Source organism: Elgaria multicarinata, chromosome 2 (genome assembly GCF_023053635.1).
Source record: "Elgaria multicarinata webbii isolate HBS135686 ecotype San Diego chromosome 2, rElgMul1.1.pri, whole genome shotgun sequence".
NCBI classification, from domain to species: Eukaryota; Metazoa; Chordata; class Lepidosauria; order Squamata; family Anguidae; genus Elgaria; species Elgaria multicarinata.
In genome coordinates, this window is record NC_086172.1 from 65,991,137 (window position 1) to 66,010,057 (window position 18,921).

The following is an 18,921-nucleotide window of genomic DNA, read 5'->3' on the forward strand; positions in this document are numbered from 1 at the left end:
TTTATTAACAGATAAAATAAAATACAGTGTCTTTTATTCAATTAAACATTACAAAACAAATAAGTTTTGTTCCTAAGATAGTCAGGTACATCTAGATAAAGGGAATTGGCTGTGCCGGACTTCCCAGAAGCAAGAGGGTGAAACACACACCCAAAGCTAGGAAGACTGAAAGCAGATATCTGAGTGAGATCTGAGCATCCGCCATTTGCAGTCTCTCTTAATCAGCTCAATAACAATAACAATAATAATAATAATAATAAATTTCTCACCCGTCTCTCCGTTTGGATCGAAGCGGGGAACAACAAGAAGTATAAAATACATAAAACTGAATTAAAAACATAGTATACATTATTAAAACATCCTAAAAACATCCTAAAATTACACTGGATAGGAATTCAATCTTGTTATAATTTCAATCTTTCAAGTTCAATCTTGTTATAATTTATAATTATAATTTATATAATTATAAATTATATAATTATATATAAAAGAAATATATAATTTCTTTTATATTATATTAGTCCTTTTACCCCAAGGTCTTGACTGTCAATCAGACGTTGTGCAGTTGTGTGCTGTTTAGCATTGCTCTTGCTGTGAAATTCTCCTTAAACACATATGCATTCAATTAGTGAGTCTTAGGCCATGGTGAGACCAGGCCTATATCCCAGGATTGTCCCAGGATCATCCCTGTGCATCCAAATGACACACAGGGGATCCCGGGAGCAGGCAGGGACGATCCCTCCATTTGCCAGGGATAATCCTTAGGTCTAGCTAAGGCCCTAGATCAGTCTCCAGAGCTTTTTTAAATGCTAAGACTGTTAAGTTGAAGAGTCTCCTCTGGCAGGCCATTCCACAGTCTGGGAGCAGCAGAAGAGACAACTACAGTTGAAACATAACTGCTGATCCAAGGAGTCATGAAACATGAACAGTGAGCAGTGAGAAAATATACAGAAAGGCTGGGAATGGAGGCGAGAGGCTCACGCTTAAAGCCCAGTGAGTCTGGAAGCATCACAAGGGGACCTGGGCAAGCCACTCTCTTGTCTAAGCAGCCTCACAAGACTGCTGCACAAAAGGTGTAGAAGAGAGCACCTGGGGCACAGAGAAGGGCTATCGAAACCTCTGTCGGTGAGCAGCAACAGCCTCTTTTGGTCTGATCCAGCTGGGCTCTTCTGTTCTGAAATACACCCATTGGGCATTCGAGACGTATTGAAAAAAATCCAACTCTACCTTATTTCCAGATTGTTGATCCCAAGCGGGTAACACGGCATGCAGCACATGAGAGCAGTTCAGAGCGTGACCGTTGGTTATAAGCACGCAGCCCTCTTTAATGTCTTTCCCTTGGCTTTGCTTGTTTAATTCCACCTGGAGTTCTCCTCCTGCTCTGGCCAGAAGAGCCCTGGAGAGGGCGCCTCCATTAAGTTGCAGATCTCGGGCAACACTGTTGACAACAACATCTGTCTACAAAGACAAACCGAGAGTTAGCGCGACATCACACAGGAGGAAATTGCGTCTGCTTACCGTCACTTCTCCGCCCATGGGTTTGTCCCTCATTACTTCTCTTTTGAAAGAGGAAGTAAACATAATGCACATGTCCCATTTTGATTTTGAAGCCGTTTTGATCCCGCTGCTTCTCCTGCACACAGCAGGAGATTGCAGCAACTTCCGTCTTTAAAAGTAAGTTGGACTTACTGGGGTGTGATGCGAAGAAGGCAAAAAGGGGCAGGAGGCATGCGGGAGGCAGATGACGTCATGAGAGGGACCCACAAAAATCCGTGATAAAATGCTCATCTGATGGAGCATTCTGTTGAGAAACACTGAAACATCTCAGAGGAGCATATACCACACCAGTGTGCATGGGTACATGTGTGTGTGCACGCACACACACATCTTTTTTAGTGTGTATCGACAACAAAAATCTAATTACGTTTACGACATTCTAATTGGGGGCTCTGAAGGCTTAGCAAATATCGTGAAGCACATCTATCCCTGTGAACAAACTGAGCCAGTGCCAGCTCATATATATAACTTACACGTAATTCAGTGACTCCAAACTCCCCACCACCATGCAGTTCAGGTATCAAGACAATTCAGTGCTAGTAATCAGCCCCAATGCCCTCTAATCTCATGCTTTCAGCAGCATACGCACTTGGAATTCACTGCAACGCTCTCATGCTTTGAAAAAAATGTGCGAGGGCATTCTAGGGTTATGCTGCACATCATTCATCTGCATAAATCAGGGGTCAGCAATATGTGGGCCCCGCCCACAAATTGCATTAAAAGGCAATCTGGAGCGGCCATTTCGACCCTTTTAGTGCTGTAGTTACGATGGAACACACAAAGGGTCAAAATTAGCCTCTGTTCCAGACACCATTGTTTGGAGGGAGATACATTGGGGGGGGGATATAACCTATGGGGAGTTCAAGGTGCAAAAATGCCCCCCACCCCCGGATCTCCCAAGGTTGCCTATCCCTGGCATAAATGAAGGTTCACTTCATGTATACAGATGTACATTATAAGGGTTATGGGGGGGAACGTTCTTTGCAATTGAATCATTGTTTGTTTACGTATTGTTTTAATAGGTGTTATACAGCATAAAGTCTATTGAATTATTTCTATTGTATTAATCCTGCTGAATGGTTTCTTATTTCAGAATAATAGCATAGAGATCATATTCCCATTTACAAGATAATTTGGGTCATGTGACTTGGTATCCTGACTGGTCCACGATTTCTCCCCACCCCCCACCCCCACAATCATATGGAGGAATTCAGTATTCCTACATCTGCATATTTATAGGGCCATTTTTACACAGCAAATGGGGGTGGGGAGTGGGGCTAGAATGAACCCTCCTAGTAGTAGAAGCTGCTGCTCTCTGGAGAGAGTCCTGCTGATCAACCAACTCCTCTTGGTATGTGGAAGGGCACTGCTACTAAAGGTTGCATACCAAAGCTCCAAGAACCAAGCTCAGTTGGCAGGTGTTCTTGTCACACCCATTCACTATGGAGGACAGCAGCACTGAGGATGCCTCCCCAGATGTAGGAGGAGTTCACAAGGACTATGGCTTGTCACTTGTCCTCCTTTGGGCTTCTAGGTTTCAGGCTCGCAGCAGCAAATAGTTGGCCAGCCTGAAGAGGGGATGGGGGTGACCAAGCGCTTAGCAATGTCTTTCAAAGGGATTCCTTTAGAGTAAAGAAATGAGTTGCAAATATGGGGGTACTACAGAAGGAATGCAGGGAAGTGATGATGAAGGAATCTGTCCCAGCTGACCTGGAAAGACACAAGTATCCAACACTTCTAATACAGAGACCTTTTCTGTGAGCCCCTGCCAAAGGAAGTGAGACAGGTGGTTACTAGGAGGAGGCCTTTCTCCACTGTGGCACCCCAGCTGTGGAATGAGCTCCCCAGAGAGATCCACCTGGCACCTACACTGTACTCCTTTTGTCGACAGCTGAAGACCTTTTTATTTTCTCAGTATTTTAACACTTAATTTTAACTTAAATTTAAATTTTACTGTTCTAACTCTGTATTTTAATCTTATATCAATTTTTGCTGCGTGGTTTTATTCTGGTTGTGTTTTTTATATTGTATTTTGTATTTGTGTTTTTAGACTGTTGGTTGTTTTATTATGGTTTTAATTTTTGTGAACCGCCCAGAGAGCTTCAGCTATTGGGCGGTATAAAAATGTAATAAATAAAATAAAAATAAAAAAACTAAAAGAACACTCTGCAGGCTATAAATATCATTACAATCTAAACCCAAAAAATCAAGGAGCTGAAAAGAATTCTGTAAAATTCATTCAATAACTATTCAGAGGAGATTCATAAAGACTTGCATACTTTTCCTCCTGAGGTACTGAAAGTAATGGATGGCTTAAGAGATTAGATTAATTTAATACAAATTGCAGCAGAGAGTTGATGCTACCATGGAGGTCTCCAGGAGCAGAAGAGTTTCAATTTTGTATTTCATTTCCTTGATTGAAAACTTTAACTCTGCACTTAAGGGGTTCAAGTTTTTGAATATCATATTAAACTTAGTGATCCCTGTTAGTTCATTCTGGTGCTAGACAGAGAGGCCAATATAAAAAGTGCTTGGTGACAGTTTTTATGTTTGAAGTTACAGCAGCTTACTTACTGTTACATCTTCAATTCCCTTTTTCTGTACAACGATTTTCAGGCCTTCAGGAGTAGTTAACCCTTGATGTTCTGGCCTACTCTTGGCGGTAGGGTTCTCGATTATGGAGGCAGAGGTCTGTTTAGATGGTGATGATCCATTGACCAACACTTCATTCAAGGCTTCAGAGAAAGCCTGAACAGTTTCTTCTTTAACATCCACAAGGTATATCTGTTTCAGGCAGCCATTCTCAGAAGATTCTTCTAAAGTTTCCTTGACAGCTGTTACAATGGCATGGGCACATTTCTTTAGGGGGAATCCAAAAATCCCAGAGCTTATGGCAGGAATGGCTATAGAACAATGATTGTAAGCTTCTGCCAGACATAAACTTTCCCTCACGGCTTTCTTTAACAGGCGTGTACATTTCTCTGTTTCAGAACTTTTCCATATCGGCCCAACAGCATGGATCACCTGTTTACATGGCAGCTTCCAAGCACTTGTGATAATTGCACAGCCGGGCTTCAAACGTCCATGTTTCCTCACTTGCTCATCACTCTCTTTTTGTAGCTCTGGGCCGGCTGCTTTTAACAGTGCCTCCGCAAGGCCACCACTGTGCTTCAGATCTTCATTTGATGCGTTCACTACAACATCAGCTGGAAAACAGGTCAGGTCTCCCTTATGAACCATAACTACAACGCCATCTTTTAGTTTAACTTCACAGCACAGCTGCCCTTTTTCTTCAGGGCCATTCCCACCTTCGTCCTCCTCTCTGGTGTCTTCGTCGGCATCTTGAATTCTGATCAAACAGTTAAATTTTTGTTTTGCCCCACTGACATACAAGTATTCATGTTCTTTGAAGAATGCTTTGGCACCCGGTCGATCGACGACTGTGTGTATAGCATGCAGAGAAGACACAAGATTTTGAAAGAGCTCAACTCCCTTCAGCACTTCTCCTCTGGGTCCTTCAAGGGAAATCAGTTTGCAATTTGTCCATGTGCCAAAATGGATTTTGACACCTTGCTTCTCCATGTGAGCCCAACTGTTGCGCTTCTCCTGCTTGACATAAATTGGAACTGCTGCAAATTTAGTCTTGACAGCTTTTTGTATGTATGTGTTGCTATCGACAAAATCGGAGAGCTTCTTATTGGCACTGGCCACCTCTTTGGAACAACCTGCAATGACTACTTCATCCCCCATTTCATAAATGATAATGGTTTCGTTGGAACAATTACACGCCTTGTACAAACTGTCAGTCAGTTCCATCCATTCTTTCTTTTTGATGATCGAATTGTCCTCCAGTGGAATACATTTGTAGGCCAGATCTTTCTTCATTCCTTCCACAGCTCCTAGAAGATCCTGAGGAACTCCTCCCATCAGCAGAACCGCCTCCCCCTTGAGCTCATAGAAGGCATTAATTTTTTTGGCCCAGAATAAGAGTTGAGACAGATGCTTGTTATCTACGTGTTGCAGGAAAAGGAGAATATAAGGATGAATGTCAACAGTCTTCTGGTCCATTCTGGATAGCCTTTCAAGGATTTCACTTTTCATTTTAAAAACTTCAGTGGCAACACCACGCAGTGTTACACACTCTTTGGAAGCATCGTAAGTAATCTTCAGATCTGGATACTCCAATACCCTATCATGAAATCCAGCATTACTTAAAAGAGTATACTTCCCAGCAGGAACTGACATGGTTTCCTCTATAGTTTGCCTCTCTCTTTCAAGCTTTTTAATAGCATTTTCTATGAGCACCTGGATTTCTTGCTCTGCATGATCTACAGTTTCTGGTGCCCCGACCAAGACAACTATTCCCTTGGGAATATCAGGTAAAATGAAAATGTCATCTTTTACTGCATTGTTTCTTATGGCTTCCCACACCACGGCATCCACTTTGCACTTGACAACCTTTTGCTTTGATAGGATCTGTGTAAGCTGGGTAGAAACATCTTTGTTCCAGTTCTTGGCCAAGGATCGCTTTTGCTTCAACAAGGCACGCAAAGGGCATATCATAATTTCTGGACATGGTGAGTGTCTAGTGGGCCATTTGATCTCACAATAGCAGGCTGCCATTTCATGGCTTATTTCCTGAAGTAACAATGGATTCTTCTGTAAAAATTGCCAGTGGTAGGGATCTATGGACATTGTGCTTGGATCTGGCAACTTAACGGGTGGTCTGTCCTTCCCATACAGAGCTGCTCCCAAAGATTCATAGTATGGATAAACAAGAACTGCCACATTGTCAAAAGAATGTTTCCGTCCCAAGATAGTAGTTATTTCTTTAAAGGGAAAGAGAGAGGGGGGGGAATTGAAAGAACAGAATTAGAAAAGAAAACATCACAGAACCCACATTGCAATGCCCAGTTATGTTAAATAAACATTTTGATAAAACATAACACATTGCAACAGGACTTCAGGCTTGACCATGATTATTTCAGCCAGGGCTTTCTCCTCTTCCCATCATTTTCATGGATGCATCCGAAGTATTTTACCAGTAGTATCTAACTTATATACATTAACAGTGCAATCGTGTACCCACTTACCCCACTGAACTCAATGGGATTTACATCGGAGTAGACACGCAACGGGCTGTACTGTTAGGTGAGAAACAAGTTACCCAAACCTATATGGTGAGCTTCTGGTTGTAAAGGAATTTGAACTACATCTTCCTTCATCCAACCCAGTACTCAGCCCTCTGCAAAACACTGCCTTCTGTTCTAACCAAAGCTTCAGTCATAATCCAAATGCAAACCTGCATTCCACATGACTGAGGATATCTTTTCCACTCTTCAGGTGTCAAGGTGGCTAGTAGCCTCCAGTGGGCACTAAACCACTGACCCTGGACTTGTGAAACAGAAGCCAACGCCTCCAGCCTCAGGATGTGGAATCATTGTACAATGCTGCAATCCAGCTCTTATTACTATCCAAACAGAATTATCATCATTTCCAGTTGCCTTCCCTGTGATCATTTCACTTGCCTGTTTTCTAGCAAGAGAGGCTTACATGTCTGCTAGTTTGCTTCTTTAGCCTCATCTAGCTCTATGTTACAACATCAACTGGTCATCTGGCCCCTTGCCCATGCTATCCAGTTTCCCCATGTTCTTCCCAGCTGAAACAGCAGCTGCCAAAGCAGAGGGTTGGCATTACGGTTGTGCCCAGGCTGAATTCCACAGATGCAACTGAGTGCTTAATTTGACTATTTTGGATATTGATAAACCAGATGGTATCAGGGCAGTGAACAATAAATACATAACAAAAATAATAAAATACAATCCTAAAACAATAAAAAGGCACAATCATAAAGCAGAGCAGTTTAAAATGCATGGGCAATCCAAGGTTTTGACCTGCTGCTGAAATGATAGCAAGGTTGGCCCTGCTCACGCCTGCTTGGGGAGGGCGCTCTACAAATAGGTGTTAGGACAGCAAAGGTTCTGTCCCAACTTGTCACATGACAAATAAAAGGAACCTTCAACAAAGCCTCTCTTCCAGATCACATGACACAGGGAGTCTGGTGGAGGGGGGAGGCATTCTTGCAGGTATTCAGGCCCCAAGCCATTTCTAGATAAGCCCTACCACTTTAAATTGGGCATGGAAGTGAATAGCCCAGTATCTCAGTTTCACAAGCCAATACAAGATGGCTTAGGATAACCTCTTACAATGCAACCCTACAGCAATCCCAGAAATGCTTAATTATGGAATGGAACACGTCAGCAGTGCTCCCTTCTGCGACATCTGCTGACCTGCCCCATTCTGCAAACAAGCGGTTCCAGTTTTTCTGGCAGCTCCTGGAACTCCTCTTCCCATTACACTAGTGGTGTGTCCCGCTACTGCACATGCAGCATTGGACACTGCTCACTCCATTCAGTGGAGCTTCCCAGGGAAGTCTGGGAAGCATTAGTACAGGATAGGACATCTTGTCAACTCTGACCGTAATTCAGATCTCCCAGATTTTAGGAAATAGCCGATTTTGCTTTATTGGGTTTGCTGGCGAGACTATAGAAAAAAATTACTAATCCACACATCTTGAAACAATATAAGATGACTTATTATGAAATACAAATGCCAAACGTTTAATAATAAATAATTCAGAATTTGAAAAAAAAAAGTGAGAAATATTGTACAAAGAGAAGGCAACACAGAAACACAAACAGGTTCACAATGAATTCTGGATAACTGGCATAAAAATAATGGTCAGGTTGTCATGGATGTTATTCAGAAAAAAAATACTGATTTAAAGCCCTATCGCTTGAGCCAAAAACTTATTTGACTAATGAACAGGTGTGAGATTGTATTATTCCAAGTCAAAAGTGTAAAGTTTTGGCTTATGAATTAATGAGCAAAAAGTATTGTGTGAGATTTATACATGAAAAAACTTGATATACAGATGTCTAGAAAAAATGTGTAGACTTAAGTTTAATGGGCAAATTTTGAGCAGAGTTCTCTTCTCAAAAATATAATTCAAAATGGATCTTATTCCAGCCTGATATGTGTATACGTAAGTCTTTTACGTAAGCTGTTTTCTTTAGGAAAGTTTAATAACAATGAGATAATTAAGACTGTGAGCCCTAATTTATGGCACAGTAGATAACATTAGCTATGAAGTAATTTCGACACAATAAAAGTATAAAGTAGTGCTGATTTTAGAATGCAGGAGCTTCTTATTAGAAAATCACCAAGCCCGTATACCTATCAGCTGGGGCTCATCTTGACGGCAGCGTTTTGGCGCCGTGAGCCCCCAAAGCCCCACACCTACACTCCTTCGCATTATCCCCATGCGAATGAGAGAGTGCAAGGCCTTGCTTGAGAGGAGGAGGAGGAGCGCCCGTTCACCAGGCGCCTCCTCGGGTTCCAGGTTTTGTTTTTTAAAAAAATTGTTTTGGAGGAGGTGCCGCGCCTGTGCACTGGGTGCCCGCGCTTCCTCAGGTCCCAGTTTGTTTGTTTTTTAAACCCTTGCTTTGGAGGTTTGCTTTGCTTCTTGTGTCCAAGTTTTGTTTTTTAAAAAAACCTTTTCGGCTTCTCCCCATACTGGAGAAGCGTGGAGGCGGGCAAGTGGCCATTCGGCTCACTGGGCTGCCCCCTGTCCCGGCTGGGCGACCAATTAAGGGTTGCCATTGGCTGGGGCACACCTCCAACACAGCTCTGGAGCAAGGGCGACAGAGGGCAAATGCTGTAGCCTCCGTCCAAGATAAAAAAAAGTTGAGGTAAGTCCACGACTTCTTTTAAAGTGGAGCTTCCGGGGTTTTCCCCTGGATGGGTTCAAGATGGCAGCTGCATCATATAGATGACCTGCCACCACTCCAGATCCACCCTGAGGCAAATCCCTCGTCAAGACAAGCCCCTGAATAGCCTATTCAGTATTCGAGGGATTTGGTATTTAGAATGAGATCTCTCCTTTTTAAAGTGCTAAGACTAGAAGTCTAAGAACAAGAAATTGTTAAGAAATTATATTTCATGTAGTAAGATCTAAAGATCTTCAGTTTGTTTAACAACAAACATGTTTTTATATCCAAAGGATTTTGATGTTACCCTATAAGCATATTTCTAATAAAAATGATAGATCAAAAATATTTTCCTTTACTAATTCTTGATAGTACAAAATCTAGATTGTGACCCACCAAACAATCTTAGGTGTACACTTTGTATATAAGTATTTTTATCTGCTACAGGGAGTTGATAGGTCACTAAATGCTCCCAAAGTATTGAATCGTAGACAGACAAACTGTAACAATACACAAAGGCAATTCCTTTGATTTTGTGGAACAACCACATTCATTCACCCTTGATGCAACCAACGGATTGCTCTCTAGTCAATGAACTCTCATTGCAAAACTTAAGAGGGATCCTCTTCAGGGGCTGATTTTGGCTGCAAGACCCCCTCCCCCATCAAGAGATGACAGTTTTGACACAGAAAAAGGATCTGCCTATATTTGCCAAATCCTGTCTTCTCTCCTAACAAGCCTGAAGTAGTCTAGAACCCAGACAAACTGATATTTTCCTGCCCTCAAAGACATGGCAATCATTATGAATACATCCCACTTTTTGCAATAATCCGGGTTTTGAGCCCACCCAAGTATAATTCAAAAAGGATGTTTTAACAACAGGCATTACCTTTGCCATCCTGAAAGGTAATCACAGCAGAATTCTCTTCAGGAAGGTACTTGGCATCCAATACCGGTCCACCTCCAGACTTCTTGCTTTCAAAATAGACAACAATAAAGTCTTTGGAGGTACTAGATGGAATGTTTTCAACCAGAATGCTTTTAGTCACCTCCAGAGGGCGTGCAGAAATTTTCAGTTGCTTAACCCTATGGAACTGGTTGAATACTTCGATAAAATGCTCTGTGTCTACGAACAGAATAGAAATAATAATTTAAAAACAGTATAAAATAATGTAATTGACTATGGAGTCCTTATTCACCAAGTTTATCCCCAGGCCCTCCAATCCACAGCCTGGCAGGACCACAATCTACAATCAATTCACTATATTTTCACCCCTTCTGCACAGAATCCCATCTTGTCTCTTGCATCTTCTTTTGTTGTTTAGATTCACCACGCCATGCTTAATTCACCCTTTTCTTCATACAGCCATGAAGGTTAAGAGTGAGAAGTGGTGGAAGGGCACCTCTGATGGGTGCAAGGAAAATAATTAGCCTGTGGGGGCGAGACTCAATGCAGCACACAGGAACAACAGTATGCTGCTGCCATTGCTCACATAACTGAATGAAGCAAAGCATTCTTACAGGTTTGTCCTTATTTTAGAAGGGGATCTTGAGCTCTATGATCAGAGCCAGGGCCACCTCTAGGGATGGGCAAGCAGGCCACTTGCCTGGGCCCCAAGCTAAATGGGACAAAGAGCTGCACTTGGTGATCTTTCCTTTTAGTGTAAAATCTGCCACAAGTAAAGTTACCAAAAAGCAGTAAAGGTGCAATGCTATGCGTGTTTAGACAGAAAAAAAGGCCGACAACTCCCAGCATGCTCCAGCCAGCATGGCTGACCCGGGCATCCTGGGAGTTGTAAGTCATTTTTCCATCTAAACATGCATAGGATTGTGCCCTAAATGTACTTTGACTTCTCCTCGCCCCCAGGGCTCTATAGGTTGTTTGGGTACTATCTATGAAACTGGACTTCCATCAATTAGCTTGAAGTATTTCCCAATTTCCAGTTTGCTGTTGTTCATTCGTAATAAAAATCAAGAGAACTTCAAGGCAACAAACACTATAAGCACTACAATAAACATCACGAGCATTCTCTCTCTCCCTCCCTCAAATAAATAAAATAAATATATATTTTTAAAAGGAAGCTGTAATTTGATGTGGGGTGAAAGCACTCCTCACCCCAGGTGATATTTATCCTAGGGTAGGACCCAATCAGATCCTTGGTATTACCAGACTACTATCACACACAAATGGATAGTACCATCACTTTACACGACAAGGCGACACAACTTTAATGCCTCGTAGTAACAAACTTTTCTTGTGTTTTTCAGTTAAATGACTCCTTTAAACAATAGCAAAGACCTTATTGATTTCCCATAATCAATTCCCTCTTACCGGTAGGTTTGATGAAAGTGATAACAGCAGCATCTTTCTCAGGGACCATTTCCACGCTGAAGTCATTGTCCTCTTCCGATAAGCCACTGACATTTTCTATCAACAAAATTAGCATGCACGACTCTATGGCCTCTTGCACATTCTCAACAAGAACTAGAGAAGCTGACATCTGTGGCTGTTCTTGAGCCTTCTCCGGCTCGTGCTTTCTGACATCAAGGGCAATTTTATTTATACAGTGATTCTTTCTTTGCAAAACCTCTTGAGCATCTGGTTGGAGAGAAAGACAGTGAAAATAACATCACCCAGCCAGCAAAAAGTTATTAGCTTGGACAACTCCAGAGCTGCACTCATTCCCTGCCCTGTCACACCTTGCTGCTCCACTCAAGATCGAATTTTAAAGTTTCTAGCCCGTATCATTAGGGGAAAGTACTTCAGGTGCCCTTTGTCTTTCTAGACCTTCTGTCCACAAACACTCAGGATAGAAGACAATGGCCTAAAAAGAAAAATGTGTATTTCTTATTTTTATTTATTTATCATTGCATTGATATCCCACCATTTTTCCTTCAAGGAACCCAAGGCAGCATACATAAACCTACTCCTCTCCATTTTATCCTCAAGCAACCTTTGAGGTAGGTTGGGCTGAGAGTCTGAGAGTTGGTTTCCATGGCCAAGTGGGGACTAGAACCCGGATCTCCCAACTCCTAGTCCAACATTTTAGCCACTACACCACCCTGGTGTAGTATAGACAAGAGTTTTAACAACGTATATTATGTTTTAATTCAGTTTTATGTATTTTATCGTTTATTGTTGTTCCCCGCCTCAATCAAAATGGAGAGGCGGGTAAGAAATAAATTTATTATTATTATTATTATTATTAATAATAATAATAATAATAATAAATTATTATTATTATTATTATCTTGATACAAGTTTTTCCACTGCTAAAAATCCAATCATAGCTACCACAGAGAGCAACTCTCACACAGTTATACATAAAGGAGCCATGTGATTGCTCGAGTGTAAGGATCAACTCCTTCAAGGCTCAGGAGGAGAGAATGTATGAAGAAGCATTTTACCTTTTCCAAACAATGGGTTAAATCCAACATAATGCTAGCGGAAGACCCCTAGCAAAATGGGACATTCTCCCTCTCTCTCTGCACCCCTGCAGCCCTCAATGCACCTTGGAAATCTGCCCTAGAGGGTTTCCCAGCCCTCCGGAGAAGATTTTGAGGGTGTGCAGGGAGCAGCAGGAGGGAGAGAGGGAACCGTCCCCTCTCAGTTCTGCTGATAGAACTGCTTTGATCAGTTAAATGGCAGTGTTGGGTACAACTCACAGAGCACTCTGCTGATGTGAGAAGCCCTTCAGAAAAATACCTGCTTTATTTTCAAAGGTGATGATAAATTGTTGGCTGTCTTTAACACAGGACGTAATGGGGCCCCCAGCAGACCGCTTCTTATTTTCAAAGTACATCTCCAAAATTTCCGCCTCGATTTCCTCCCCCTCAGCTGTCTCCACCACCACACTGAAGTCCTCCTGGGCTGTCAACTCTCCTGCCACATTTTCTGGACAGGCTGAAATTTAAGAAAGGAAAGGAAAGTAAAAAGGAAAGGAAAGGGTAAACAGTTTCTCCTGTGCTTTTGTACCAGCCCCACCTAAACGTTGCTTAAGGCAATTTGCTTGCTAAAGAACAAAATTTGAATTTGGCAATTGCAAAGGCGCTGGTGCAATGGTAAAGAAGCACCGGCTCTTGGGACAGGCTGTGCAAGCCTCATCAACCTACCTGTTAAATTCATCTCACCTGGTATGGCAGGAGTGGGCAATCTGCAGCCCTCCAGATGTTTTGGCCTGCAACTCCCCTCAGTCCTAACCAGCCTAGGCAATAGTGAGGGATCATGAGAGTTGTAGACCAAAGCACCTGGATGTCCACAAGTTGCTCACATATGTGTTAGAAGCACTTCTACTATGCTAAGCGTCTGTCTACTACTGCTATCATACGTCTGTCAACCACAACGGGGATGGTGATCTAGTTCAGAAAAGGCAATGTTGGTCATGGCATACACTGCATTTTCCTCACCAACGCTTTATTTCATTTCATTTCATCTGAAAGAATATCTTACCCTTTAATAAGCTTCTCGGGCGGAGAACCTAACAGATGTATCATTTGCTAGGAATCTAAACTTACAGGGAAAGTGTGAAGATACAATGAGACACAGCATCACCTGCAGACCTACGTTCGAAAAACCACAGGCAGGGAAAATGTGGGAGATCAGTAGAGATGGGTGCACCACCTGTGGCTCACACTGCTTTAGCTTGAAAATAAACCAAGTCAACTTGTGCCGAGGGCTGCTCCTCACATTACATAGCTACACCCATGGATGAAGCCATGCATACTGTGGAAGACTCCCCATGCTGGCCTCTTTCCTTCATTGTTGATACATACCCTTAAAAGCCAGCGTTCCAGACATCTCTTCACAGAACCGCCATCAGGCTAAGATCGTATACAGACCAGTTGTTACCTCAAGAATCAAGCCTTGCTTTTGAGCTTCTAGTCTGGCTAAGCATTTTATTAGATGCTGCACAGATATTTGTCCAGTTAAACACAACTGTGTCAAGCCACCTTAAATTGTTCTAGCTTTTTGTACTAGTGTTTATAAAGAAACATGCTTGATATTGGCACACGGTACTTGGTTTTATGCATTTATTTGATTCAAGCTGTAATCTTATTCCCACTTCCCCATTGAACTCAGTGGGACTTATTTCTGAGTAAAGATTAAAGGATTATTTGTGAACCGCCCAGAAAGCTCTGGCTATTGGGCAGTATAGAAATGTAATAAATAAATAAAATAAATAAAGAAATAAATTATACTATAAGGGTGTTTCCAGGTGTGCAGCTACCAGGCCCTGCTTCCATATAAAATGTGTTTAGGACCAACTGCAAAAGCTTAACAATTGGAATATTCCACCTTTCCCAGAAAAAGAGAAACTTACAACAATTTTATAAAATAAATATTGCATCTTTACTTTACAGGGTGTTTTAAAGAAATTTACCTGGCTGTTTGGGTTCTTTAGCTTGAACAGGCTCCTGAAAGCAAAATAACAGTTATCAAACTTTCTTCCCAGGAGCGCAGATTAGCTACTTTCAGGTGTCTTGCTAAACCATAATATAGTGTGATGTTACTGAGCCTAGTTATGCCACAGGCTTGCACATTCTCTCCCCTTTTGCCTAGCTGTGAAGAGGAGTTCAGAATTTTCCATGATCCACAATTTAATGTTCTGTCCAAACCTTAAACTGCAGTAAATGCTAACTACGATTTCTTTAAACAAGCCAGCTTCATAACTTGAAGCTGCCTTGTTTCAAACAAACAATAGTTAACATTAACCACTGTTTGTTAGGCCTCATGACAAGCTTTAGTTAAGCCAAAATGGAAACATAACTGCCAATCCTTACCTCGTGGCTACATCAGTGGAGGAGAGCAGATGGGGAAGCACACAAGCTTGGGGCTTTTTGCAGCTCATTCACATCATCCTAAACTATGGTTTAGCACAACATCCAAATGCCACCTCTATAATTTAAGTCATGCAGTCAAAATCTTCCTTTGTGTGATCTGACATAACTATCCAGGAAATGCATATGTATCAAGACTATAGGACTTGTGAATTAGTCACAAGTTTTGCTTAATCACATAGGAAAAAGCCTCAATGAACCCAGTGGGATTTACTTCTAAGTAAACATGTATACAACTGTTCTAGTAGAACAGTAGTTTCTAAGCTTCAGGAACCCCTTTCCCCATTGTTGGCTGAGGAATCCTTGATGATCTGCCACAGATCACCTGAATTCTGCAATGGGTTAATGGAGCATGTTCTAAACCTCGTCGTTCATAGCAGCCACCATCCAGGTTTACTGAGACAATCATCAGACGGGGGAAAATCATGTTTCCCTACCATCTCTTTGCCTCCGATTTCTGCCCCACAATACGGACAAGCAGCTTCCTCTTTCTTCACATGGAGAAGAACAAGGAAGCAAGCAATGACCAGGTGGCCCATTCAGTGGGCATTTTTATTATGCTGCTTCTCCCGCACACAGCAGGAAATGGCAGCAAGTATCATTACAGCCAAAAGATTTTCTGGGTCTTTTTTTGTGATAGAAAAATGAGCAGAAGAAGCAGGAGATGCATGGGAGGCAGACGGCGTCGTGGAAAGGACCCGTGGAAATCCGTGAGTGGCCAGTAATGAGCCTGCTATAAAATGCTTGTCTGATGATGCTGTGAGTTTCACTGCCAACCCACATCAACCAAGAACACAGGTCCCCAACGCGGTGCTCACACGTACCATGGCAGCCCCCATTCAACCATTTTTCTTTAAAATAAAAACCTTCAAAAATGTTAGGTTACCTGTTCCAGTACCTGCTGCAGATCAGCTGTTGGCAAGCAGGCAGAAAAGAGTTACTTTCTGGCTTTGCTCAATCTTCTGCCTGCACAGGCCCTTCCTCTTTGCTTTCTCTCTCTGCCCCCAGTCCCAGTTTCTATCCTCATTATTTTTCTCCCCATAGCTCCTTTCCCTACTATTTCATCCCCTTCCCCATCTATAGCCTTCTTCTTTCTCTCTCCCTTTCTCTCCTCTAGCCTTGCTCTTTCTCTCCCCTCTACTCTTTTGCTTTGCTATTCACCCTCCCTCCCAGCCTCTAGCCTCAGTATTTCTCTCCTCTCCACCTCTTGAACTCACTTTTGAGTAGCCAGACCACCATAGCAGTCATTATGTGACTATTCATATCTTCAATGGGAGCCATTTTGTAATGGTGCCTACAGCAGTTTCTCAAATTCCCAAATGTGTCTATGGGTCCCAAAAGGCTGGGGATGCTTGCATTAAAACATGCACCTGCAAATTAGAGCGGAGGATCAGTAGTGGGCATGCAAGTGGCTTTCAGGGAAATGTGTCTGCCGTTACTGATATTCTCACTGGGGAAACACTTAATAAACTTTCAAGGGATCCCAGGGTTTTCAGGGGGAAAAGTTTGAAACCCACATTACCTGTGGGTGGGGGAATTTGTAGCCTTCCAGATGTTACTGAATTAAACTTCTATCATTCTTGACAACTAGCCATGCTGCCTGAAGCTGATGGGAATTGTAGTCAATAGCATCTGAAGGGCTACAGTTTCCGTATTCAAGCCTTCACCAACTGGACAACCTCCAGATGTGCTGGACTACAGAGGCTATACTGGCTGGGGATGATGGGAGTTGTAGTCCAACACATCTGGAAGACCCCCAGTTGGAGAAGGTTGACCTGAACCATCCACAGATAGAACTCCCTGTTGCCAGCAGGGGCATTCTGCACTAATGGCAACATATGTTAGGCTCTGTAGTCCCAGGAAGTGGTTCAGGATAGGTGTAGCTATCCATCTGGAATGGCTGGGTGGACACATGTTCCCCATGCAATTCATTGTTGTAACAACCCAGATGCAGAGTACGGAGCAAGATCTTGGCTGTGCAAATTAGTCCAGATTGGAACATTTCATTTACCTGACTTGGCTTTGGTTCTCTCAAGGCCTCTTCCTCGACAGTTGCTGATGCCTCTCTTGGCAGGGAAACAGTTAGCTTTAGTTTCTTTTTTTCTGGTATATCAAGTTCATGGTTGTTCACGCCAAGAACCCTCTGTCTTGCTAAAATGCAAAACAGGAAGTCCATCATTAAAAAAAACCCCTAAAACTTAAGTAAGCAAGAGCCTTGTGACATCATAAGCATAACAACAGCAACATATGCTGGACGTTATTAAGTTATTGTAGTAGATTAGATAGCCTCTGAGTAATGGCTGGAAACCTAAAATGAAAGTGGCGATCTATTTCCCCAATCCTATAATAGACATTTAGAAAAATTCCTGAAATAAATAAACAAACAAACCACTAAACCTCCTAGATTCTTCTGTGTTCCACATCTACCAGAATTTACCTCTTGTACTCTACCGTATTCTGTATTTTAAACTCTTCCTTTTTCTTAACTCTATTTCACTGACAAATGTGCTTTAGGCTGCAAGCAATCTTTCGCTTTCCCGTAAATGGCGCCTATTACTGTCCGAAGGAGGAGCTAGCTGAGGATGTGTTTTTGATTTCTTTGGAAACGGGAATCTTTCTTTTAAAGATGTACTACTCGCATTTTAAAAAGCAACAAATACAATAATGTCTCAACTTTAAATTTAAGCGACCAGAATTCTCTTTTTAGATACTCCCGGGTAGACTTGTAGGGGGCACTCTCTCAGACGGATTTTCTACACTAAAAAACCCCACAAGAGAGTTCGATTTCCCTAAATACTTTCCCCTATATACGCAAAGAAGAAAATCAATCAAGTGTGATGAAGATCCCGGCTCGGCCGCACCCACCTTCTTCCTTAGCAAAATACACCGTTATCCGCTCCTCTTCGCCGGGTTTCACGTGGATTCTACACTCTCCTCCTCCAGATCTCTTCTGACTCTGGAAGTAACATAGGAGCTTGTTTTTCAGACGTTTAGAGAAATTGCCGCCCCAATTCCCCTCCACCAGGACTGGGAAAAGATAAGTCTCCCCCTCAGCCATCTTAGCAAGAATGGCTGAGTTCAAAGCCTCTACTGACTCAAATGAGCGGAAAAAGAACGAATTCTGTTTTTACTTTCGATTTCCTTTTCTGGAAGTAGCTCCTCCCTGTCGTTTGCAGTCCTGAAGGCTGCAACAATCCTACATACGGGACTTGAACTAAGTGCCACTGAACTCAGTAACCCTTACTTCTGAGTAGACATTACGGGACTGCGCTGTAAGCCTCCCTGCTTAATTTGAGTCAAGAGCGGAAGCAATTTCCTACGCCAAAACTGAGCCCTGAAAAAGGTACGAAGTAATAGCAGTGAAAACAGGACATCTGCGTATGTTCAGTGTCCATAAAAAATAATCACGTCTAAACTTACAAGTCTAGGGAGATTTCCTAAGACAGCGGCCTTGATGGGCCCCCACCCCGCCTCGCCTCTTGTTTCAGAAATTAAAGTTATCTAGTTTACTCGTTCGGATTGTTTATTTGCTTTATCCTCAGACTCTTAAGTAGAGAGACACATTCTTTTCCTTACTTAAATTCTGTAACATATACTATCTTTTTCTCTAGTCCACAGATGAATCCGTAACAAACAAGCAAAGAATTACAAACTGGGAGTGATGGAGCCTGATGGAAGCCTCAACGATCCCTTTCTGTGCTGCAGCTTCCCCAACGTGGTGCCCTCCAGATGCATCAGACTACATTTCCCATAATTC

General features: G+C 42.4%; 1 protein-coding gene across 1 annotated transcript in view; it reads right to left on the reverse strand.

Annotated features, from left to right (window-relative positions):
- The window catches only part of LOC134392367 (protein mono-ADP-ribosyltransferase PARP14-like), a 36,205-nt gene extending 17,963 nt beyond the window's left edge, over nt 1-18,242 (reverse strand). The window contains exons 1-8 of the mRNA XM_063116643.1: nt 18,030-18,242; nt 17,176-17,315; nt 14,708-14,741; nt 13,033-13,230; nt 11,659-11,925; nt 10,216-10,452; nt 4,132-6,386; nt 1,228-1,458 (exon numbers count right to left, since the gene is read on the reverse strand). Of these exons, the coding sequence (XP_062972713.1) occupies nt 1,228-1,458; nt 4,132-6,386; nt 10,216-10,452; nt 11,659-11,925; nt 13,033-13,230; nt 14,708-14,741; nt 17,176-17,315; nt 18,030-18,222 (3,555 nt within the window). The 5' untranslated portion in view covers nt 18,223-18,242. The remainder of the gene's footprint in view (nt 1-1,227; nt 1,459-4,131; nt 6,387-10,215; nt 10,453-11,658; nt 11,926-13,032; nt 13,231-14,707; nt 14,742-17,175; nt 17,316-18,029) is intronic.
- Between the last annotated feature and the right edge of the window lie 679 nt (nt 18,243-18,921).